Below are 20,230 nucleotides of genomic sequence, written 5' to 3' on the forward strand. Positions count from 1 at the left end.
TGCATCACGAACACAATCCTTTCCTGGCTTTCTATTTGTCAGATGTATTCTGAATACAAATTTTATGAAATGGAATTCTGAATACAATTTAGGTTAGCAAATTACATAAAACATCTGTAACAAAACCAACTATAGCAATCTCATTAATAAAACTAGAGGAGTGCTGGTGCGCTGCATAACCGTGTGAACCACCGATGCATATGGCAAGCCTCTTTGACATGAAGTGGATGAACAGTGAAATTCTAGCTTCACTGTATATCATAGATGATCTGTAATGACTTTGGAAGGCATTCCTGCTGAGATTATCCATTTAAACCTTTATGGCCTGGGAACTTCTTACTGTAAGAATGCAATGAAGAATTTACAGATGTTTGCAGACTACAAAATACTGTAGTAGTAGTGCCCCTTCATGTACTTCTCCATGACAAAATAAAACATGGCAGGGGGGGAATTTATACAAAAGAATATACAGGTTGGTACAAGTTGCAGGTATCATACAAATACAACATCAACGATGCATACCGGTAGGAAAAGAAAAATGAAAAGAAGGAACATCATTGCCATTAGCCTGCTAAAGCAGAAACAAATTCGTTAGGTATATACGCTACCAGTATGCCACTGATCGCCTCTCTCCCTAATCTTTCACAGCAATACCAGCATCTTCCAAGAGTTTATCTGTCAAGGCTGAAAGATGAGCAATGGCTTCTTTTGTTTTCAAAAAAGATTCAGTTGCATCCAAGCTTTCGTTCAAGGATGGCTCATATGAAGTTTCCGGATCTTCTTCATCAAGGATCTCCATTTTTGACTGGGCCATAGTTATATAATCAGGAGAATCAAACTTCAAATGAGTCTCCGTCCCTTTAAGAAGCGTTTGGCTCATATTTGCAAGGTTGCGGAGTGCACTAGTAGCAACTTCAACCTCGAGCTGAGCAGCCTCAAGCTGAAGCTTCTCCATAGTCAACTCCTCAATACTCCTATTCCCTATTCCGTCATCTGCAATGGCTTGTGGTTTTTGTAAACCATTAACCTCTTCCTGAACGTTTTCCTGTAACTTTTCTAATTCCTTCTCTCTCGTATCCCATTCGTTAAGAATTGCTTGGAGCTCCTCTTCTTTGACAGATAGAGCTCTTTGGGCACTCAGATATTCTGACTCTGTGTGTCTAAGACGCGCTTTAGTCATTTCAAGTTCAATCTCAGTTTCTTTATGTCTATCTCGCATTTGCTCTAGTTCAGAACCCTCCACACCTGATAGTAAGGATCCATGGCTTTCCAAGTTCCAAGTTTCTTCCCTAGCTGTATTGACCAGTATATTAGTGAGCTGCATGATACGCCCCACCACTGCTGCAGCTTCCAAATACTTCAACTTTGTGTCGTCGATCTCAAGTCTCATCATCTCAACAAGTTGGTCTTTCTCCTGCAGCCCCAGAGTTGCTTGTATAAGTTGTTCTTCCTTCTCTCTCATCAGCTTCTTCAAATCCCTGACCTCCTTATCCAAATCCTCTAAGTTCTTATTTGCAAGACTAAGCTCAACATCTTTTTCCTTCAGTAGAAGCTGAATGGATTCATGATCAGATTTCAAAAGCTGGATCTCAGATCTGGCAGATACTAATTCAGATTCCTTAACTTTGAGAAGTTTTAGGGTATTGTCAAGATCAGATATTTTCTGTTCTAGAAGTGCCGTAAGTGAACCAACATCCTTGGTTGTCTTCTCCAGTGATAGCTTCTCCCTGTTCAACTCATTTTGTAATTTCTCTATCATTGCTTGCTCCTTTGATATCTTTTGCTCAAGTTCCTGGTTTCGAGCCTCAGCATATCTCAGCTTCTTTCTCTCACTCTCAACTTCTAACTGGGCTTCTTTTAAATTGGTCATGTATGACGTTAGCAGAGATTTTTCTTCATTGAGATCTTCCAGTTGTTTCTTAAGTTCAACGCCTTGGTCATCCAGCCTCCTGCCAGAAGATGCAAGAGACTTTTGGGAAGCAATCAGCTCAGTCTTCACATCAGCAAGAAGCACTCTCACCCTCTTCAACTCTTGTGCAGTCCCCTTAGCTTCAGCCTTGTATTTTGAAGCTTCCTCTGCTATTTTTTTCAGTTCTTCCTGAGAAGACAGCCATTCTACAGCTCTCTGTTCCAAATTAGCCTTTGCATTTTTCAGCTTCTCCTCATCATTTTTTCGTTGCTGAATGGTGTCAGCCAACTCTTCTTCCTTTGACATGATCGCTTCTTTGAGATCTTGAACCTCAGCTTCTTGCTTCCTAATAACTTTATTGGTTTGTTCAAGAATTTGGTCTCTCGATTTGAGGTCTAAATTGATCCTTTCTACCTCCTCTGTTTTCTCTACTAACTCGTTTCTTAGTATATCTAGTCCGGCTTCCTTCAAAGAAAGAGCTGATCGAGCATTTTGCATCTCCCTATCCTTCTCTTTTACTAAATGCTTTAGCTCTTCAATCTGCTTTTCTTGAGAAGCAAAATCCTCTTGTGCCTTCTTTAGGTCTTCTTCCAATTTAGCTTGTTTAGCATGGGCAGCTATGATTTCTTCCTCTCGATGATCCAGGTCTTGTTTGACATCAGTTAACTTAGCACGATCCATCAACACCATCTTCTCTGCATATTGAAGATCTTCTTCCTTCTTCTTCAAGGCTGCCAAGGCAGCTTGAAGATCTGATTCAAGGACTTCAAGATTTATATCAAGTTTGATGTCCTTCAAAGATCTCCGCCGTTTACCCATTTGTTCCTCCAGTTTCTGTGTCTGAGCAAACAATCTCTCAAGTAGAACCCTGGCAGACTCAGAGGGCTCATGCCCATTGCTCCCAATGTTTGATGTTGGCTTATCAACAACTGATCTGATCAATGGCAGGCAATGTCTTTTCTTGACATAATGCACTATGGAAGTATTCACAATTTTTTCTTTAGAATAGAGTCGCACAGCACAATGCTGCAGATAAAAAAATATGAATGTAAAAAAGTATCCTAATTATAATCATAACATTATACAAGTAAATTTAAAAATTCAACAAACCTAGTAGCAGATTGATATCAACATTCTACTAGGCCCTTATTGATGTTCTAAAACTGAATGATCATGATAGATCTGCAATCTACAACCATTCATAACTCACATACAGAAATCAACTCTCTAAAGCTTTTAGACAAAAATAAAAAATGAGTGAACTCTTATTCTTTTTGGCTGATGAAAATGACTGAACTCATTCATCACTACTGATAAGAATAGGAAGGAGTAATGCTAGGAAATGAATAACAATCCAATATTAAACATGACAGTTACTATTGTTGGTGTTTGTGCATAGCCTCGAAATCCTTACCCATACATATATGTACACATGGTGAAACTAATTGGAATAATGGGCAATTGGGCATCACCTACATATGGGGTGCAATGAGGGAGATCTAATCCATCTTGTATAGTCCATATAAGATGGGAGCAAGATCGACAAGCCAAAACACCGGATCCACCTGTGAAACCCCACAAGATGGACCGGTGGACTTCGTTAGAAGGTTCATGGACGTTTGTGTTTCTTCATTCTTTTTAAGAGAAGAATGAAGCGACCATGAAAATGAGAAGCCCTTCCACTGTGGGATCCCAGTTTGGCTATGATCCTGTGTTGGGGGAGTACACCACAATAGTATGGGGGTCGATTAAAAAGTCAACACAATCATATTCTTTATATTTTTAAAGGAATACAAGCAATTCATGCATGTCAAACAAAAAAAAGCAATAAATTCACGTCCATCAAATAAAGGAAAAGGCAATAAATGCATATTAATAAAAAAGAAAGCACAAATTATTCAAATCCATGTACCATAAATTTCTCAAACGGAAAGATTCTTAAATCTATATCAATCAAAAAGAGAGTTTTAAATACAATACGCCCACAATCGAATCTGTTGTATGGAATGGTGGTTCCAACTTATGTCACAAATGGATATGAGATTTTGACACGTTATCTTTTTAAAAACATCTACGAGGAAGGGAAGATCTCGCTCTTTATATTTATATAGTTATTTGCTCTCTCTACCTCATGCTTTAGTTTTCCCCCACCAATGCCCACCCCCCTAATTGAAATGAATGGGGAGATATGAAGAAAAGGGTATATGGTTTGTATATGATTTGACCGAAATAATCTCCTTTCTTATCATATCATCATCATCATCAGAGCCTTTTTCCAACTACTTGGTGTTGGCTACACGAATCCTGATCCGCCATTCTGCTCTATCAAGGGCCATACCTTTAATGAAGCTATGAGTCCCCCATATTTTTTGTCACTACTTCCAATTATGTCCTTTTGGGCCTACCACTTGCTATTCTTTAGCCTCCCACTTGAACCAACTCGCACCTGCTAACAGGTACTGTATTGGATCTATGTTGTACATGGCCAGCCAGCCTAAGTCTACTATCTCTCATCTTATCACCTATTGGAGCCACGCCTAAGTTCTCCTAAATGTATTTATTTCGAATTATATCCCTTCTTGTCTTGCCATTCACCTAATCTCAACATCCTCATCTCAGCTACACTTATCCTATGGGTATGTTGTTTCTTGTTCGCCAAATATTCTGCCCTATAAAGCAAAGCTGGTCTCACAGCTGTCCTAAAAGCAAAGCTAAACCTATCATATGCAATGTAAAAATCAAATAAATATCTTTACTATATTATTGTGAAGGCCTTATCTAGGAGAAGACTCAAGAATAAATGTACAGTAATACTCAGTTTTCATTTAAGTAAATACACTTATAACAAATCGATCTCCAATACACTCTAGTCCACCTCTTTTTCATCTAGAGCCACCAGAATATTGGAATTAATCAAGAAGAACGATGCCCCTCTCCATCCAATGCTAGAGTTCTAACAAATATTTCATATTTGCTTCCTAGAAAAAATATCTGCCCATTGTATAAAATCCAGGTTCATCCACTGTTTTTTTTAGAAAGTTAACTTTGAATAAGAGATAAAAGAGTAAAGCAAAACATCGAGAATGGGCTATCCACAGGGTGGATAGTTCAAGATACAAAATGCTCTTTTGAAAAGGGAGGTGAGAGAGTAGAATAAAAGAGCCTTCTTTTAAAGGTTACTATGACATAGAGGCTAAGCAACCGGCAAAAAGAAACCGATCCCAAAAAGTCGATCCTATAATCCATCAAGGGCCACTGCTTCCTTAGCTAGAGCGTCTGCTGCCTGGTTTGACTCCCTCAAGATATACCTCCATAAGAAGCGTGTATCCCTGCAAAGGTGGTTAATGTCGTAAACAATATGCGCTAGAACCCAAAGAGAGGGGGGGGGGGGTATTTGTAGCCCATGCTATAACATTCTTGGAATCTCCCTCTATGATAACAGACTCTATCCTATGAAGACGAATAAGAAGAATAAGCTTAAGTCCCTGAAGTAGCGCAGTGGCCTCGGCCTCCATTGAATCAGTATGACGGATGTTCTTAGATATAGAAGTGATAGTTGAGCCCAAATAGTCCCTGAAGATGGCATCAATACTGGTAGAGGCCCGGTTTTACCCAAAGAGCAACCATCGAAGTTAAGCTTAAATTGGCCCTGGTTAGGTGGTCTCCAATTTGATGCCTGAGGTAGACACTTTCTACAATGTTGTGGGGTAGCAGTCCAGTCCCGGTAAAAGGCTGAAGGACCCCTTTAAAACTTTTGTGATTGGTTGCCCAAAACACTACCAATGATTTAAGCTTAACAAAAGTATTGTACGAGGAGTACTCTCCTCGAAAATTACTCTTGTTTCGCTCTATCCAAATAGCCCAGAAAGAGGCAGCCACCGCGGATTTCCACAACAAAATGCCTGCTTTAGGCCAAGGCAAAGGTTGTAGGGTGCTAGTGGTAAGAGGTATTGTAGCTAGTAGCACCCACTGAATATTGAAGAGGCTAAGAAGTTCTCCTCAAATCTTGAAAGCAAACAGGCAGTGCAGGAAAATATGGGCATTAGTCTCCTCATCGGTGAAACAGAGCACACATAAATTGGGTAGAGGGATTCCTGTTCTTTGAAGCTGGTTAACTGTGAGTGCCCTCAGGGAAAGATCTAGCCACATGAAGACCTGAATTTTCGGAAGGGCAAAAGAGGACCAAGCTGGGGGCACAATAGAGGAGGGAGATAGAGGGTAAGTGGGAGGTTGGATAAGTTTTTGTTCTTGTTGATCTTACATGAGAGAAATATTACAAGTAGTAAGATATAAGGCATCCCTGGAAGCCTAAATCCTGCCAAAAATGGAGGCATCGAGGCAACTAGGGGTAAACCATGGTATGCCTGAAGCTTTGTATCTCTGGTTGCAGCAATAGACATGGGTATGGGTCAGTGAGTCTGTCACACCCCAAGTTTTATAACATTAAAATTCTTGAGATGTGACAGTTTATTCTTAAGGAACAAAACAAATTCGAAATTTTTACTATACATTGGTCCAAACAAATTTACCATTCAAAATTTTTTTGTACGAAGTCTATTTCACATATTACAATAACATGAAGATCTATATATATACAACTTTGATAGACAAAGTTACAAAGACGAATTTATCTATGAGTACAAACTTCTTTCAAACTACTCTTGGTGTACATATGAACAATACGGCTACGATTACTCTGAAAAAAATTCACAATAGCTTGATGAGTTTGGCTACTCAGTAAGTGATTATCATTATCCTTAAATATCATGGTTGGAAAGTGTAAATATTTTCTAAAAGAATGCATATTAGGCAGAATTTCGACGTATTGATTTCACGCATTCTAATACATGCTATTAAACAGATTCATTTCTTATCTTACACATATCCTGTATTCCTTATTGGACAAAGAAAATAAGCATGATACATAAACCATATGCACATGATTCATATCAAGATCATCAATAAATCTAAATTTAGTAGTTTAAAACATTACTGTAATTAAGTATCAGATATTATCAAAGAAGCATTCACAACAACAGAAGTCTTGCAGTAGAAGCACTAACCCTTGGGTCTGAGGTTAGAACTTTTACCAACCCACAGGAAGAAGCACCACCAACAGATAAATCCGTTGCGTAGTGCCTCACACACGCACACAACCCCAGCTTGCTTTGGGGCTTTTGATTAGCATTGGCCTTGCAAGACACGGCTCTCTCATGTGCCCTTCTGACGAGAGAGTGTTACACTACCAAAGGGGTCCTAATGAGTAGTGCCTCACATAAGTTTTGGGGGAGCGACCACTCAAACACACACACTCCTAACTTTCATCCTATCATAAAGTTAGGGAATATCACAGCTGCCGGCACAAATATCTCATCAGATCATAACAGAGGCATGCACCCATATCTTATCGAAAGCATGTTACCATGCACACATATCTTATAAGAAACATGTTACCATGCACACATATCTTATCAATAGCATATTACCATGCATACATATCTTATCAGAAGCATGTTACCATGCACACATATCTTATCAGAAGCATGTTACCATGCACACATATCTTATCAGAAGTATGTTACCATGCACACATATCTTATCAGAAGCATGTTATCATGCACACATATCATATCAGAAGCATGTTACTATGCACACATATCTTACTAGAAGCATGTTACCATGCACACATCTTATCAGAAGCATATTACCATGCACACATATCTTATTAGAAGCATATCTCATATGTACTCAAAAGAAATATCAACATGTCTATGCTATACATATAGTCACAAGAGACATCACTATGTCATATTATCGTGCATATAAATTCAAAAGACATAATTATGTCAATTGCAGGCCATATATCAATGTAGTAGCTATCGAGAAACAATAATATCGTATTTTCAAAATATCCTAAAAATTATTAACATGAATTCACATGAAGCAATTTATAGCAATCACTTGCACACAACACTTGCACATAACACTAACACTTACACATACCACTTGCACGTAACACTTGCACATAACACTTACACATAACACTTACAGTATTTTCAAATAATCACGTTACAAAAACACGTAAAACTTATAGCGCAGAAACCCAAATTTTTAAACAATTGTTTTTCAAGAAAAGTAAGGCCACTTGCACATAACACTTATAGTAACTAAATAAATATAGAAATACGTAAAACCTACAATATCGGAAATATCACAAAATTAAATGCAGAAATATCTCTAGGAGTATTACAGAAATATCAATTTTTCAAATAATGAATTTACAGGAAAAATGAAGTCACTTATACATAAAACTTACGATATCTAAAATTCATAACAATAAACAAAAATATTACAATTTTATTGAAGGAGGAAATACTATAATTTACAATATCTAAAATTCATAACAGTAAATGGAATATTATAATTTTATTAAAAGCGAAAATACCAATTTTCAAATAACTATTTTACAGGACAATGAGATCACTTACATATATGTCACTCTGAGATGGATATGTTATTACCGTTGCCGGAGTAGAACTGGAATCAAGGGTGTTTAGTGCAGAGAGAGCTCATTGTAAACACTCACAACAAGAGAGAGAGAGAGAGAGAGAGAGAGAGAGAGAGAGCTTACTATAGAGACAGCTCACCGTTGCCTGTTTTCAACAGGAAGCCGAAAGGCATTAATCTTAAAAAAATCAAGTGAGTTGTATTAAAGAGAAACATCGTCAAAATTCCTGATAACAGGAAGCCCGTTACTGTTACCTGAGCCCATAAAAGGACCCAGAGAGAGTATGCTTCTCTTATTAACGAGAGTGTGAGAGAGAATCTAAAAATAAGAGAGAGAGAGAGAGAGAGAGAGAGAGAGACTAACTTAACACCTCATAATAATGTGTCAAAATAACAAGAATGGGGGTTGCAAAGTTGCCACGTAGGTGGTTGTACCAGCCACCTTTAACGTAAAAACTTTTGCAAAAGCTAGTGGAGCAAATGTCCACAATAACAAAATGGACCAGCACAATTTTAAGTGGTTTTGAAACACTTTATATTAACAAAAAGCTAACAATCCCCCACCTGTTTTCAAAATATCAAGATCTCTATCCAAACATATCAGGAAAGATGAAAAGAATGGTGCCTATGGTGTATTAATAACACAATGAACCATCACTCAAAATCATTTCTTTATGTAAGTATTTTGTTTTTTTTTTATTGTTATTGTTATTGTTATTGTTATTCAGTTTCAGAAAAAAGATTAGGGTCATCACATTCGTCATGCACCTCATAATCTTTCCTCTCATTGTACTTTTACGCCTTAACCAACACTCTAATGTTCAAATGAAGGACTTTCTTTGGGGTAAGTAATGGGAGACTTTGTTATCACTTACCAAGAAAAGCACTTTAAGATTCATCCATGTCTAGATCTATTGATTTTAGGCCTTAACTAGCAATCTAACGTTCAAATGAAGGACTTTCTTTGGGGTTAGTAATGGGCGACTTTGTTATCACTTATCAAGAAAAGAACTTTAATATTCATCCATGTCTAGATCATTGCTATGAGTACTATGTCCCATTCTCATCCCTTCTAGCAAGTCCTAGAGTTATGTCAGTAGCATCCAGATAGTTAGATGTATGCTTTCATTCATTTATTTCCTATTGCAATATATGGTGGCTGATGCAAGTTCTGTACCACTTAATTTCTAACCTGTTGTTGTGCAAAATAAGCAGTAATTGAATCAAATGATGGTTTTTGTGTCCACAACAACTTTCATGAAATTAATGCCAACACACAAGGCATTCACTTTTAAGAAGAAGAAGAAGATGAATAAGCAAAGCCTCAAGCAACAACCTCTCTCAATCTTTGTCAAGGTTATAACTGAACTATCTTTTCCTCAATCTCTGGTTCCATATCATTTCTAACACAAATAGAATGAGCGATATCAAAGAAAATGTAAAAACAAAATAAGATCTCAATCTCTGGTTCCATCTGTGGTATGCCGTTTTACCTGCAAAATATGGAGCAAATCGAAATAGAATGTGGATTGGAGGTGGTAGGGGCAATGTATATAGATATTCCTGCTGGAAAGCTATTTTTTTGTGCAACCCATTTTTAGATCGGAATATCCGATTGTGTGTAGGTATGGGCAATCAAGTCTTCTTTTGGCACCATAAGCGGCTTGGTGATAGTCCACATAAGGTGTCCTACCCAGAATTATTTAATAAGGTGGCGCTACCAATGCGAAGATGGCTGATATTGCTGTGGGACATGGCAACAATGTGGTTTGGAGCCTTAACTTCCCTTATAATCGTTTAGATGATGGACGGTCTACTCAGCTCATTAGCTTATTAGCAGAATTGGAAGATGAGATTGTGTGGGAGGTGGAGAATGATGGACAATTTACAGTAAGGTCCATTTATAGATTCTTGGTTCATGACCATTGGCATTGGTCCGTACCACAGATTGCTCAAATTTGGAATGGCCAATCCCACACAAAGTTCAAGAGTTCATTTGGTTGGAGGCTCAAAATAAGGTACTTACCATAACCTGATCAAAAGGGTAAAATCCTTTCAAATACATGCCCTATGTGTAAGAGAGATGCTGAATCAAGTGCGCACTTATTTTTGCACTACCCCTTTGTCTCTAGGATGTGGTATTGGTTTCTCATGCAACTTGGGGTTAGGGTGGCTTTGCCCCAAGATGTTTTGGGTGTGGTGACTCAATTGGTGTTCCGTGACCTTCCTAAGGTCGGTTCAGTGGTGTGCAAGATAGTGAGAGGGGTAGTCTTCTGGGAGGTGTGGAAAGAACATAATAGAAAAACTTTTGATGGGGAGGCCTTGCCTTTTGATAGAGTCTTCAATAATATAAAGCACTCTCTTTGGTGTTGGTTGTCAATTGCTAAGGAGGGCTGAGGCATTTCTGAGGCAGATGTTATGCTTAACTTGCCCAATCTTTTCCAGATGGATATAGTTAAAGTAGACCTCACAATAGATGGCTTCCTCCACTCTAGGGCTGTTGAAAGCTCAACTTCAATGGAAGCTCGTAGGGGAACCCCGGTGTGGCAGGTATTAGGGGACTCGTTAGAGATTGAAATGGCGTGGTGATATTTACTTTTACAGTTCCTATCGGGGTCGCCACGGCTAATTTCGCTGAGTTCTCAGCATTTCTCCATGGTCTGAAGCTTTTTCTGACTAGAAATTTGGGGAATTTTTGCATGGTGAAAGGGGACTCCTTGAATGTTATCAGTTGGTGTAAGTTAGAACAGAGTGTCCCTTGGGCTCTCAAATCGTTTTTATTACAAGTTCTTCACTCGACTGAGTCTTTGCATATCTCGTTTTTTCATGTTTTTAGGGAGGCCAATCATGAGGCTGATTGCCATGCCAAGAGGGGTGCTGCTCTGCCCTTGCTTGTTGTCTCTGATACTAGCTGTTGTAATTTACTTCCAGAAATAAAGCTTTTAACGTTTGTCAAAAATAAAATAAAAAGAATCTCTTATTTTTCATTTTTCTCATCTTGATAGTTTTATCTCATCCCTTAATCTCATCCATCTGTTTTATTGTATTGTCACTTTATCTCCCTATAGTCTATACACTATCCCAATATAAACAAATGGCCTACATAGCCACCTAGACACGCCCTTGGACTACTTCTGCACCTACTGTTGTGCAGCCTCCTTGATAGCCTAGGCAGTTGTCTAGAATCTTTGAATTTTGGCTGAGATAAAGACATTAAAAATTGGATAAAATTAAGAATCTCGATTTAACAAAAATTCCATCAAAACTTTTCACCAACATTTTTCATAAAATATTGTATTACAAATAAATGCCACCAACACATTCATATTTTAAAAATATTCTCCCAAAACAAACCGCATATCTCAAAATAATAAGTAAATTTAGAGTAAGAGTAACTCAATGGAAAATCATCTTTTTCTCTAAACCAAGAGCGCCATTACATAGAGGAGAGAGAGAGAGAGAGAGAGAGAGAGATTCAGCCAATTGGGAATTAGGTTGAGGTTCAAATATTTGTGTTTTCTTACACATGTTGTTTATTACATTTAAGGCTTATGTTACTCTTCATGTACAAAAATTTGTTTAATTTCACTTTTTCTGAATTTTTTGTTATTTCATTGGTGTATACAACACAATAATTTAGATAAACTATTGTTTCACATTTTTTGTGTTTTAATTGCAATCATATAGTGAACTTTTTTTTTTTACATTCTAGCAGTATTCCAAAACCTAGGGCTATTGTTCTTGTTATTTGTTAATTAAATTGAAGCATTTGGTAATGTTGCTGTTGTTTCATTTTATGCTCCCAATAAAATCATAGTACATTTTGTGTCTTTTTTTTTGGGTAATTATATTGTGTCATGATAGTGGAGGAAAACTATGTTGGTGTTTAATGGAACTTCAAACAAAATTTGTCAAGTAAGACCCTAAAGTTACTAGGTAAGGACATAATTATTGTTCAATGACTTTAATGTATCATTATCATTATCATCTACGCCTTAACCCAACTATTTGGAGTCGGCTGCATGAATCTTGTTCTGCCACTTTACTCATAGGTTCAGGATTCATAACAAGATTTGATAAAGTATTAAGCTGGCTGCCCCTACCTAACACAACCCTCCTCCTTTACCTGGGCTTGGGACCGGCAAGACCAACTTGGGGCCGGCCAAGGCAGAGTTATGTAACTTAAAATTATCCTTACAATAACTGCAAATCATATTTATCTTATTATGTCATCTTTACATATCCAATTTTTTCAATCCATTTTTTTGAGCCAAATTTGAAATACTCATGATCCTTTAACTCGAATAGTTTTTGGAGGTCTGTATTTTTTCCCTTGAGATTTTGGACCACAATTGATTTATCACTGAAATATTGGTTTGTCGATACATTGTTAATCCCAGACTTGCTAACTATGATTTGGACTACCGTTGCCAAAATGCAAGAAACAAATCTGGATAATGTTTGGGCTGCTTGGTTAGAGGCCTTTTGTCAATGTACTTCATGCACACAAGAATCTTATTATGGTTCCAACATATAAACTATTTTCCTCTTTGTCTTTAGCTACTATTGACTGTGATTGTTCCCTCCTCCCACTATGTTTCTATTGTTTCTCTGCCCACAGTTGGTAAAGCAAATTGTGTCCGACCCCTTGCATACAGGAAAAAAATAAATAAATGAAATCATAAGCCACCTTCTACCACTATGTGACATCATCACCTTCCATTGACAAGTTATTTTAAGGCAATTTGCCCTGGATACCCACTTCTGAACACAAGCTGATTGTCTTAGATACCCAGCTAGTCATTTGAGGGCTCAAACCTTTCCACTTTGAGCTTGCTTCGCTCGAGGAGCTAAATTTTCTCTCCTTGGTTCCGTCCTGGTGGGATTCGTTTCCAAATTAGGTCCATGGGTGGGCCGGATTTCAACATCAAGAAAATTACAATTTCCCAAATCCTCTACGAGAAGTTGTAGCAACCGACTCCCTAGAAATTATCAAACTAAAAGACCTCTTATTCCAAACTATAAATAATTGGGATTGAGAACCCAGAACTTTGGACCATGGCGAAATGAACCAAAGAACCCAGGCTAAGCTCAATAACCAGCTCCTTACTAAAAAGGGAGAGATTTATTCGTTCCAACATTCTAGGATTAAAATGGCTGAAATATGGGGACTTCAATAACACCATCTTCCACAAGATTGCCTATTGCAGAAAGCTCGACAATAACAACACACAAGACAAAGTTAGCAATCACCTCTTTGATCAACCCCCTCTAGCGGAAAATGCCATCATTGATTACTTCAAGAACCTCTTCACAACCCCTTCTTGGCCTAGGCCACGGATGGCTGACTTGTCTTTACACTGGGTTCCCCAAGACAAAGTGGTGTGGCTAAAGCACCTTTTCTCTGAAGAGGAGATCCTCATAGCCATTAGAGTCCTTGGTCAGGATCATGCTCCTAGTACCATGGATACCGAGTTGCTCCATTCAGGAATTCCTAAGACTCCCTAGGACCTAACTTGCTTTCCTTCTTCCAAGAAATCCATGAAAGAGGTATTATCCATAAGGCCAAGAATGCTACTTTTATCACCTTAATACCCAAAACCCAAGGGGTTAAAGGACTGAAAGACTTCATAACTATTAGCTTTATCAAGAGTTCTTACAAGATCCTTTCTAAGGCCTTGGCATCCAAGGTGAGAGACGTCCTAGGCTGGGTCATTTCATCGAACCAAGGGTCCTTTGTCAAGAACCATAAAATCCTCGATGGAGCCTTAGATGTCGACGAATGCATCCCTTCCAGGCATTTGTCCAAAATAACGGGCATGGTGATCAAACTAGATTGGGAAAAAGGCCAACGACGTCGATTGGGCCATCCTAGATGAAACCCTCCGTAGGTGGGCTTTGGGTACCATTGTAGTGCCTGGATCCCCAGATGCATATTGACACCCTTCTCCATCCTCATTAACAGATCCCAGAAGGTTTCTTCCCTTCTTCTATAGGACTAAGGCAAGGGCTGACCTTTCCCCTTTTCTATTTGTCCACAAAAGTCTTTTGCAAAGCCATTGCTAGGAGGTACCACCATGGTCTTCGGAAAGGTTTCAAAACTGGGAACCACGGCCTCTCTCACCTTCACCATGCTGATGATACCCTCCACAGCAGGTGAACTCCTTACTAATTTTTCTTAAATTGTTTGAAATGGCTACAGGCCTACGGGTAAACATGGCCAAGTCCAAGATGATAGGGGTTGGCAACTAAGGGCCATGTCATTTACAGCCTAGCTAATCAGTGGGGCTATGAAGTCGATGTCTTGCCTTCTACTTGCTTGGGCCTGCCCCTGTGAATCGGCAAACTTAAACTGCGATAGTGGGGCCACATCATAGAAACGTTCAACTACAAGCCCACTGGTAGGAAGGGGAGATTCCTCTCTTCTGCTAGTAGAATCACCCTCTTTAAAGAGACCCTCTCAAACTTTCCTATCTTCTGAGGGTCCCTGTTTCAGACGTTTATCTTAGTTGTAGATTGCCTCAAACAGCTGATGAGGAACTTCCTTTGGTCAGGTGAAGGGGGAGTAACAAGTACCACCACAATGCATAGGACAAAGCTTGCTTACCAAGACAGCAAGGTTGCCCAGGAATCCAGAGTCTCAAAAGACACAATTTGGCGCCTTTAGGCAAGTGGTGGGGGTGCTTCGTCACCACCACAAGACAACCACCTCTTGCAAGAGGTTATCTGCCACAAATACCGCTGCGAAAATTCTGGTGGCTTCCCAGGGGTTCGTTGAACAACAGATCGTCAGGAGTCTGGTAGTTTCTGCTACACAGCTATAGTCTATTCAAAGACCTCCTGGAGGGGACTAGAGTCAAGTTCTAGTCCGACATTCGAATAGGTAACTTCCCACTCAAAGACAGCTTCCACAACCTATTTCTTGGAGCTCGGGACAGTAATGCCACCGTGGTTTCAAGATACTGGGAAACTCAAGGGTCTAGATTCCCATCATCAGGCGGCTCCTATTGGAGAAGGAATCTGCTGAATTTCAAGCCCTATCCTGTCTCTTACAATCATCCCTCCCAAAGAGCCTTGACTGTGGATCAACTTCAAAGAAGGAACTGCCGATCCCCAACAGATGCATAGTGTGCAAATCCGAGGAAGAAACCAACACTCACCTCTTCATTCCACTGTGACTTCGCAAGTGCATTGTGCGGGGAATCCAATGCAACTCTTCAATTGGAGGTCGGTGACCTGTCCCCCACCTTTTCAGCTCCCTTACTTTTCCTCTTTGGTCAAAGTCAGGCATCCTTTTTTGGCAGGCTGTAGTGGCAGCCACCTTGTGGGTGATTTGGATCGACAGAAACCACAGGATCTTCCATGCTGAGGTGTCTACCAAATAAGCTTTGGTAGACAAGAACAGTGGTTTATCTTTTGGGCTACGAACCACAAATACTTCAAGCACTTTCCTCCTATTGACTTCCTCCACAAAATTACTTCCCAGGTAATCTTTTGGGCTTCCAACCACATGGCTTTCAAAGGAATCTCGGCTTTAACTTTCCTGCAAAATTGGGAAGAAGTCCTCCACTTACGCTCCCCTCGGGCAGCACACGCTAATAACTGGTCCCCACCACCGGAAGGTCTCATTAAACTCAACTTCGACGGGTGCTCCTTAGGTAACCCTGGACAAGTAGAAGTGGGAGGGGTCTTCAGAGACCACCATAACAATATCTTGGCCTCTTTTTTCAAAAACATTGGCCACACCGATTCCCAGTTTGCCGAGTCAATGGCACTCCTTTTGGAGCTCAAGTTCTTCAACCACAAGTGCGGTCAACCACTCATTGTCGAGGGAGATGCCCAAAATATAATCACTTGAGCTGCTAGACTTGCTCCCCCCCTGGCATCTTGCTTCGATTTATGATGAGATAATGCACATTTGCAGGGATACAGCCGTCTTATGGATGCATACCTGGAGGACGTCAAATGCTTTGGCGGACCAGATGGCTAAGGAAGGCGCATTGTCAACCACATGAGACACTCAAGCTTTTTGACTTACTGCAGTTTCGACAGGTTTCCCTCGATGTTTTGGACTGTCTGGGTCATCGGCTCCTCTCTTTTGTAAATCCTTGTAATGGGCACATTTTTGTAAATCTGATGTAATGGGCATTACTTTCTAGCCCCATCCATTTTTTGTACAAGAGCTCTCCTTTGGGGAGCCTAATATTTTTTGCCGAGAGACCTGATATGTGGGTAACCTTGACAGACTATTGTATTACTCCTCTTATCTTTTTACAACAGTTAACAATTTCACAAAAAAAAAAAAACGGTAGTTACATTGCCACTACAGTGGTAAAAAATGGCAAGGTATGTTGAATCTGAAGTCTCCTCAGATCCATCATGGTTCCCTTTGGAGGCCACTAGAGCCAATCAATCCAAGTTTAACTTTGACGGTTGCTCTGTAGGCAACCCGAGTCCAGCTGGTATAGGGGCATTTTAAGAGGTGCAAATGGCCTCACTCTTTTCCCATTGTCCAAACTATCGGCCACACAGACTCCAATACAATGGAGGAACTTGCCCTTCTCAAAGGCCTAAAATATTTTAAACCGTTGTAGAGCCCTATTTTGCTAATTAAGAGGGACTCCAAAAATGTCATCTCCTGGGCCTCAAAGGTCGCACCCCATCCATGGAGACTTGAGCACGTGTTTGATGACATATTACACATTTTCAGGCATATGCATGTCTCATGGAGGCACACTTGGCACGAGGCCAATTCAATAGGCATGTCAGGGACCTTTTTGAGCTACCGTACCCCTTTTCTTTTTTCTTCTTTCTTTGTATCTAAGGCTATGCCTTACTTTGCTGTACAACATTTTTTGACGTATAACCCTTTTTGTATAGAACACCCAGCCTATGGGATGCCATAACTGTTGCTTTTTCATTCCTTCTTTTCACTCAATACAAATGTTAATAGTTTTGGGGGCAAAAAGAAGAAAAACAACTTCCCCTAGACACCCATCTCTATGTAGATAATCGTGTAGTCTCACTTAGAAGTGACGAGCCTTCTCTAAGAAGACCTAGTTTCAGTGTTGCTAGATTCGCTTTGGAGCTTACTTCAGTTCGGTCTAAAAAATGAAGAGGTTTGGTGCTTCGGCTGATTCAGGAGAAGACTTCGGTTCTTTTTTTAAATATTTTAAAATAACTAAAATATATTTTTATAATTTTATAAAGAATTAAAAATAAATATTTAAAAATAAAAAATTAATAATAAGCAAATTTATTTCTACACTGAATAATAAATAAGGGAAAATTTTATATAGAGCCGAGGCTCTAAACAATCAAATTAGAGCCTACCGCAAAAATTTCACTACAAGAGGTTGTTTTGATGCTCAAATATCCTCAACTTGATCATCTCAACATCAAGATGCATGGACATGAGAAAAAAAATGGATTTCAAGTTTTGGAAATAGTGTATTTTGTAACTCATTTTTGGACCATCAATTTTCAAGATTTTCAAGTTTTCATAGATCTGTCGATCTTACACTATTTTTGAAGCTTTAAACTTTATAAATAAAGATGAAAATATACTATGGATTTAAATTTTAAAAATATAAATACCTTTTCACTTTTGACTTTTTGTGTCCTGTCAAGGTTGTCTTTCCTTCTTGTATTTCTCTCTAAACGTGGCATGTTGTTGTTTTAAGTTTACACATTTTATTTGTTCCTTGTTACTTTTGAAAGGCATTTGATAAGAACAAGTAACATCACTCTTCACTATTTGCTTCACGTCAGTGGTTAGGGAAAACACAAAGACTTCGGGTGCTTCACCTGAAGCGAAGCGAATTTAACAACATTGCTTAGTTTCCTAATGAATTGGCCATGGTGCCCAAGCTCTGATCTCTAGAGAACATCTGGTAAGCTACCTATCTTGACCCATGTTGGAAAACCTCAAACTTCTCCCTTCGAACGACCTGGCATCTCCGTGCAAACATAGTGTAGGTTAAAATACAATAGGGAAAAGCTTGTTCCTTTTGGGACAATCTCATTAGTCCTTTGACATGTTATCATTTAGCCAAGCTTCTCTTTAATAGAGTCTAATTACACATAATGCCCGATATCATCCGACCAGACTAAAATTCATTTCGTTACTCTCCTTGTAATCTCTTTGATAATGCACACGGTAGGACCATCATGTTGCCCAGGAGCTCATCCCTTTGAACAACAGCCAATCAGGAGGCTAGGCTTTAAAAAGGAATCTCCCCTTGGGTCCATCCTAAGCTAATATCTTTATAGAGAGATCTGCCCCATTGGCAAGAAGATATGTGAGAGGTATTGAGGAGGATGAAAAGGAGGGTAAGTGCAGAGCTTGAACAGAGAGTTTAATGGGTAGGCAAAAGGGTGCCCTCCAATATGTGGGGTTGCGGAGTGATTCTACAACTACATCCAGAAGTCATGTTAGTTAGATGATAGACACTATTGAAATCAATAGAGCAACAAAGATATAAAAAATACACAAATAATGCACTTCTTTAAGCAATAACTATGCAAATAATGCAATTACAAACTTATTTGAATGTAAAACTCGTCACAGCTATGCAATCAGTTTCACAAGAATTGATCCACCCCATCATATTATAAACAATAAATATGCAAATAATGCAATTACAATCAGTTTCACAACATCTGAATCAAAAGAATTGATCCACCCCATCAGATTATAAGCTCGAAAAACCACAGACTATCTAGCACCTTCATCTAGTTACTCCTTCACTTAATTTCGTAACAGAGACTAAGACCAAAGAGAGATATTGGAAAGAATAACGAGAGATTACCCAAAAAATGGCGGAAAAAAGGAGAGAGAAGAGGGGATACCTCTGATACATGAGACCTCCGAAGAAGCGAACTACTGAAAGATTTCCCATACAAAGGTGTGGAAGCCATCTCCTGCTTCAAAAGCTGGTGCCTTTCTACTGGCACTGTTCCATAAAACCAAACAGAAATGAGAAAAGCCCAAAACAACTCAATTTCAACTGTCTGCAATTTCCATTTCAAAAAGGAAAAACAAAAAAAACAAAAATTAAAGAACCGAAAACTGGAAGAGAACAAAGCTCAACATTAGAATCAGCTCCTTACAATAACCCGTCACAATCGCAAACCTTCTCTCTACGTGCCAGAGGCAAAAGCTTGAGAAAAAATTATTGGACACAGAAATTAAAAAAAAAAGAGAACAAAAATAGCAGAACCTCGAAAATAAAGAACAGAGACCCGAAAATCCTGCAATTTATAAAGCGACCAGAAAAAGTAATGGTGTAATGCGAGGTTCTGGGTTCTCACTTTGCTTCAGTTCTCGTCCACAAAGGTGTCCTAGACAGAGAAAGATTCCGCATGCTCCGGCGGGAGCATGCTATTTAAACATTTGTCTGCACTTCAGTTACTCTTCTCTCTCTATTCAGTCACGTGTAATGGATAACGTAACGCGGACCTTATATTTGAATTTTCATTTTTAACGAGGTACATTAGGCTTTCCTTAATTTCATAGGGCTGAAAAAATAAAATAAAGCTTCAAAAAATGATATAGATCTTGCCCATATTTGAACATTTATTTTTATGGTTAAATGGATAGTCTAGACAATATACACTATTTTTACATATTGAAATCCTAATTTTTTTTCACTAATGTTCAAGCCGAGATGATCCAGGCAAAAATCTTTGAATGTTTGAATCGCAATTTTGATGAGTTATGCGATAAGGCTTTACTTAATTTGAGAGGGTTGCAGTCCTATCAAACCATTTTCCTTTCCAAAATACCAAAATAATGCAGTTAAGGTTTGGATC

General features: G+C 38.9%; 1 protein-coding gene across 3 annotated transcripts; it reads right to left on the reverse strand.

Moving 5' to 3' along the window:
* LOC18446337 (Myosin heavy chain-related protein) lies at positions 1-19,959 on the reverse strand. 3 transcript variants are annotated; one of them, XM_020674953.2, is made up of 3 exons: positions 19,730-19,959; positions 19,268-19,371; positions 1-2,935 (listed from the first exon to the last, which is right to left on the reverse strand). In XM_020674953.2, coding segments are annotated over exons 1-3 (2,406 nt in total). In that variant the 5' UTR covers positions 19,731-19,959; the 3' UTR covers positions 1-634. The 3 variants fall into 3 exon arrangements, with proteins under 3 accessions (XP_020530612.1, XP_020530613.1, XP_006856519.2); XM_020674954.2 differs by having other exon boundaries at positions 19,639-19,752; XM_006856457.4 differs by having other exon boundaries at positions 19,529-19,742.
* Between the last annotated feature and the right edge of the window lie 271 nt (positions 19,960-20,230).

This window comes from Amborella trichopoda, chromosome 13 (genome assembly GCF_054954075.1).
Source record: "Amborella trichopoda isolate Santa Cruz 75 chromosome 13, AtrichopodaSantaCruz75HAP2 v2.0, whole genome shotgun sequence".
In the NCBI taxonomy this organism is placed as follows: domain Eukaryota; kingdom Viridiplantae; phylum Streptophyta; class Magnoliopsida; order Amborellales; family Amborellaceae; genus Amborella; species Amborella trichopoda.

Coding starts and splice junctions, on each gene's coding strand:
- LOC18446337 (XM_020674953.2), bottom strand. Junction 2,936..19,267: donor GGAGGTCTCATGTATCAGAG/GTATCCCCTCTT, acceptor TTTTATCTGCAG/CATTGTGCTGTGCGACTCTA.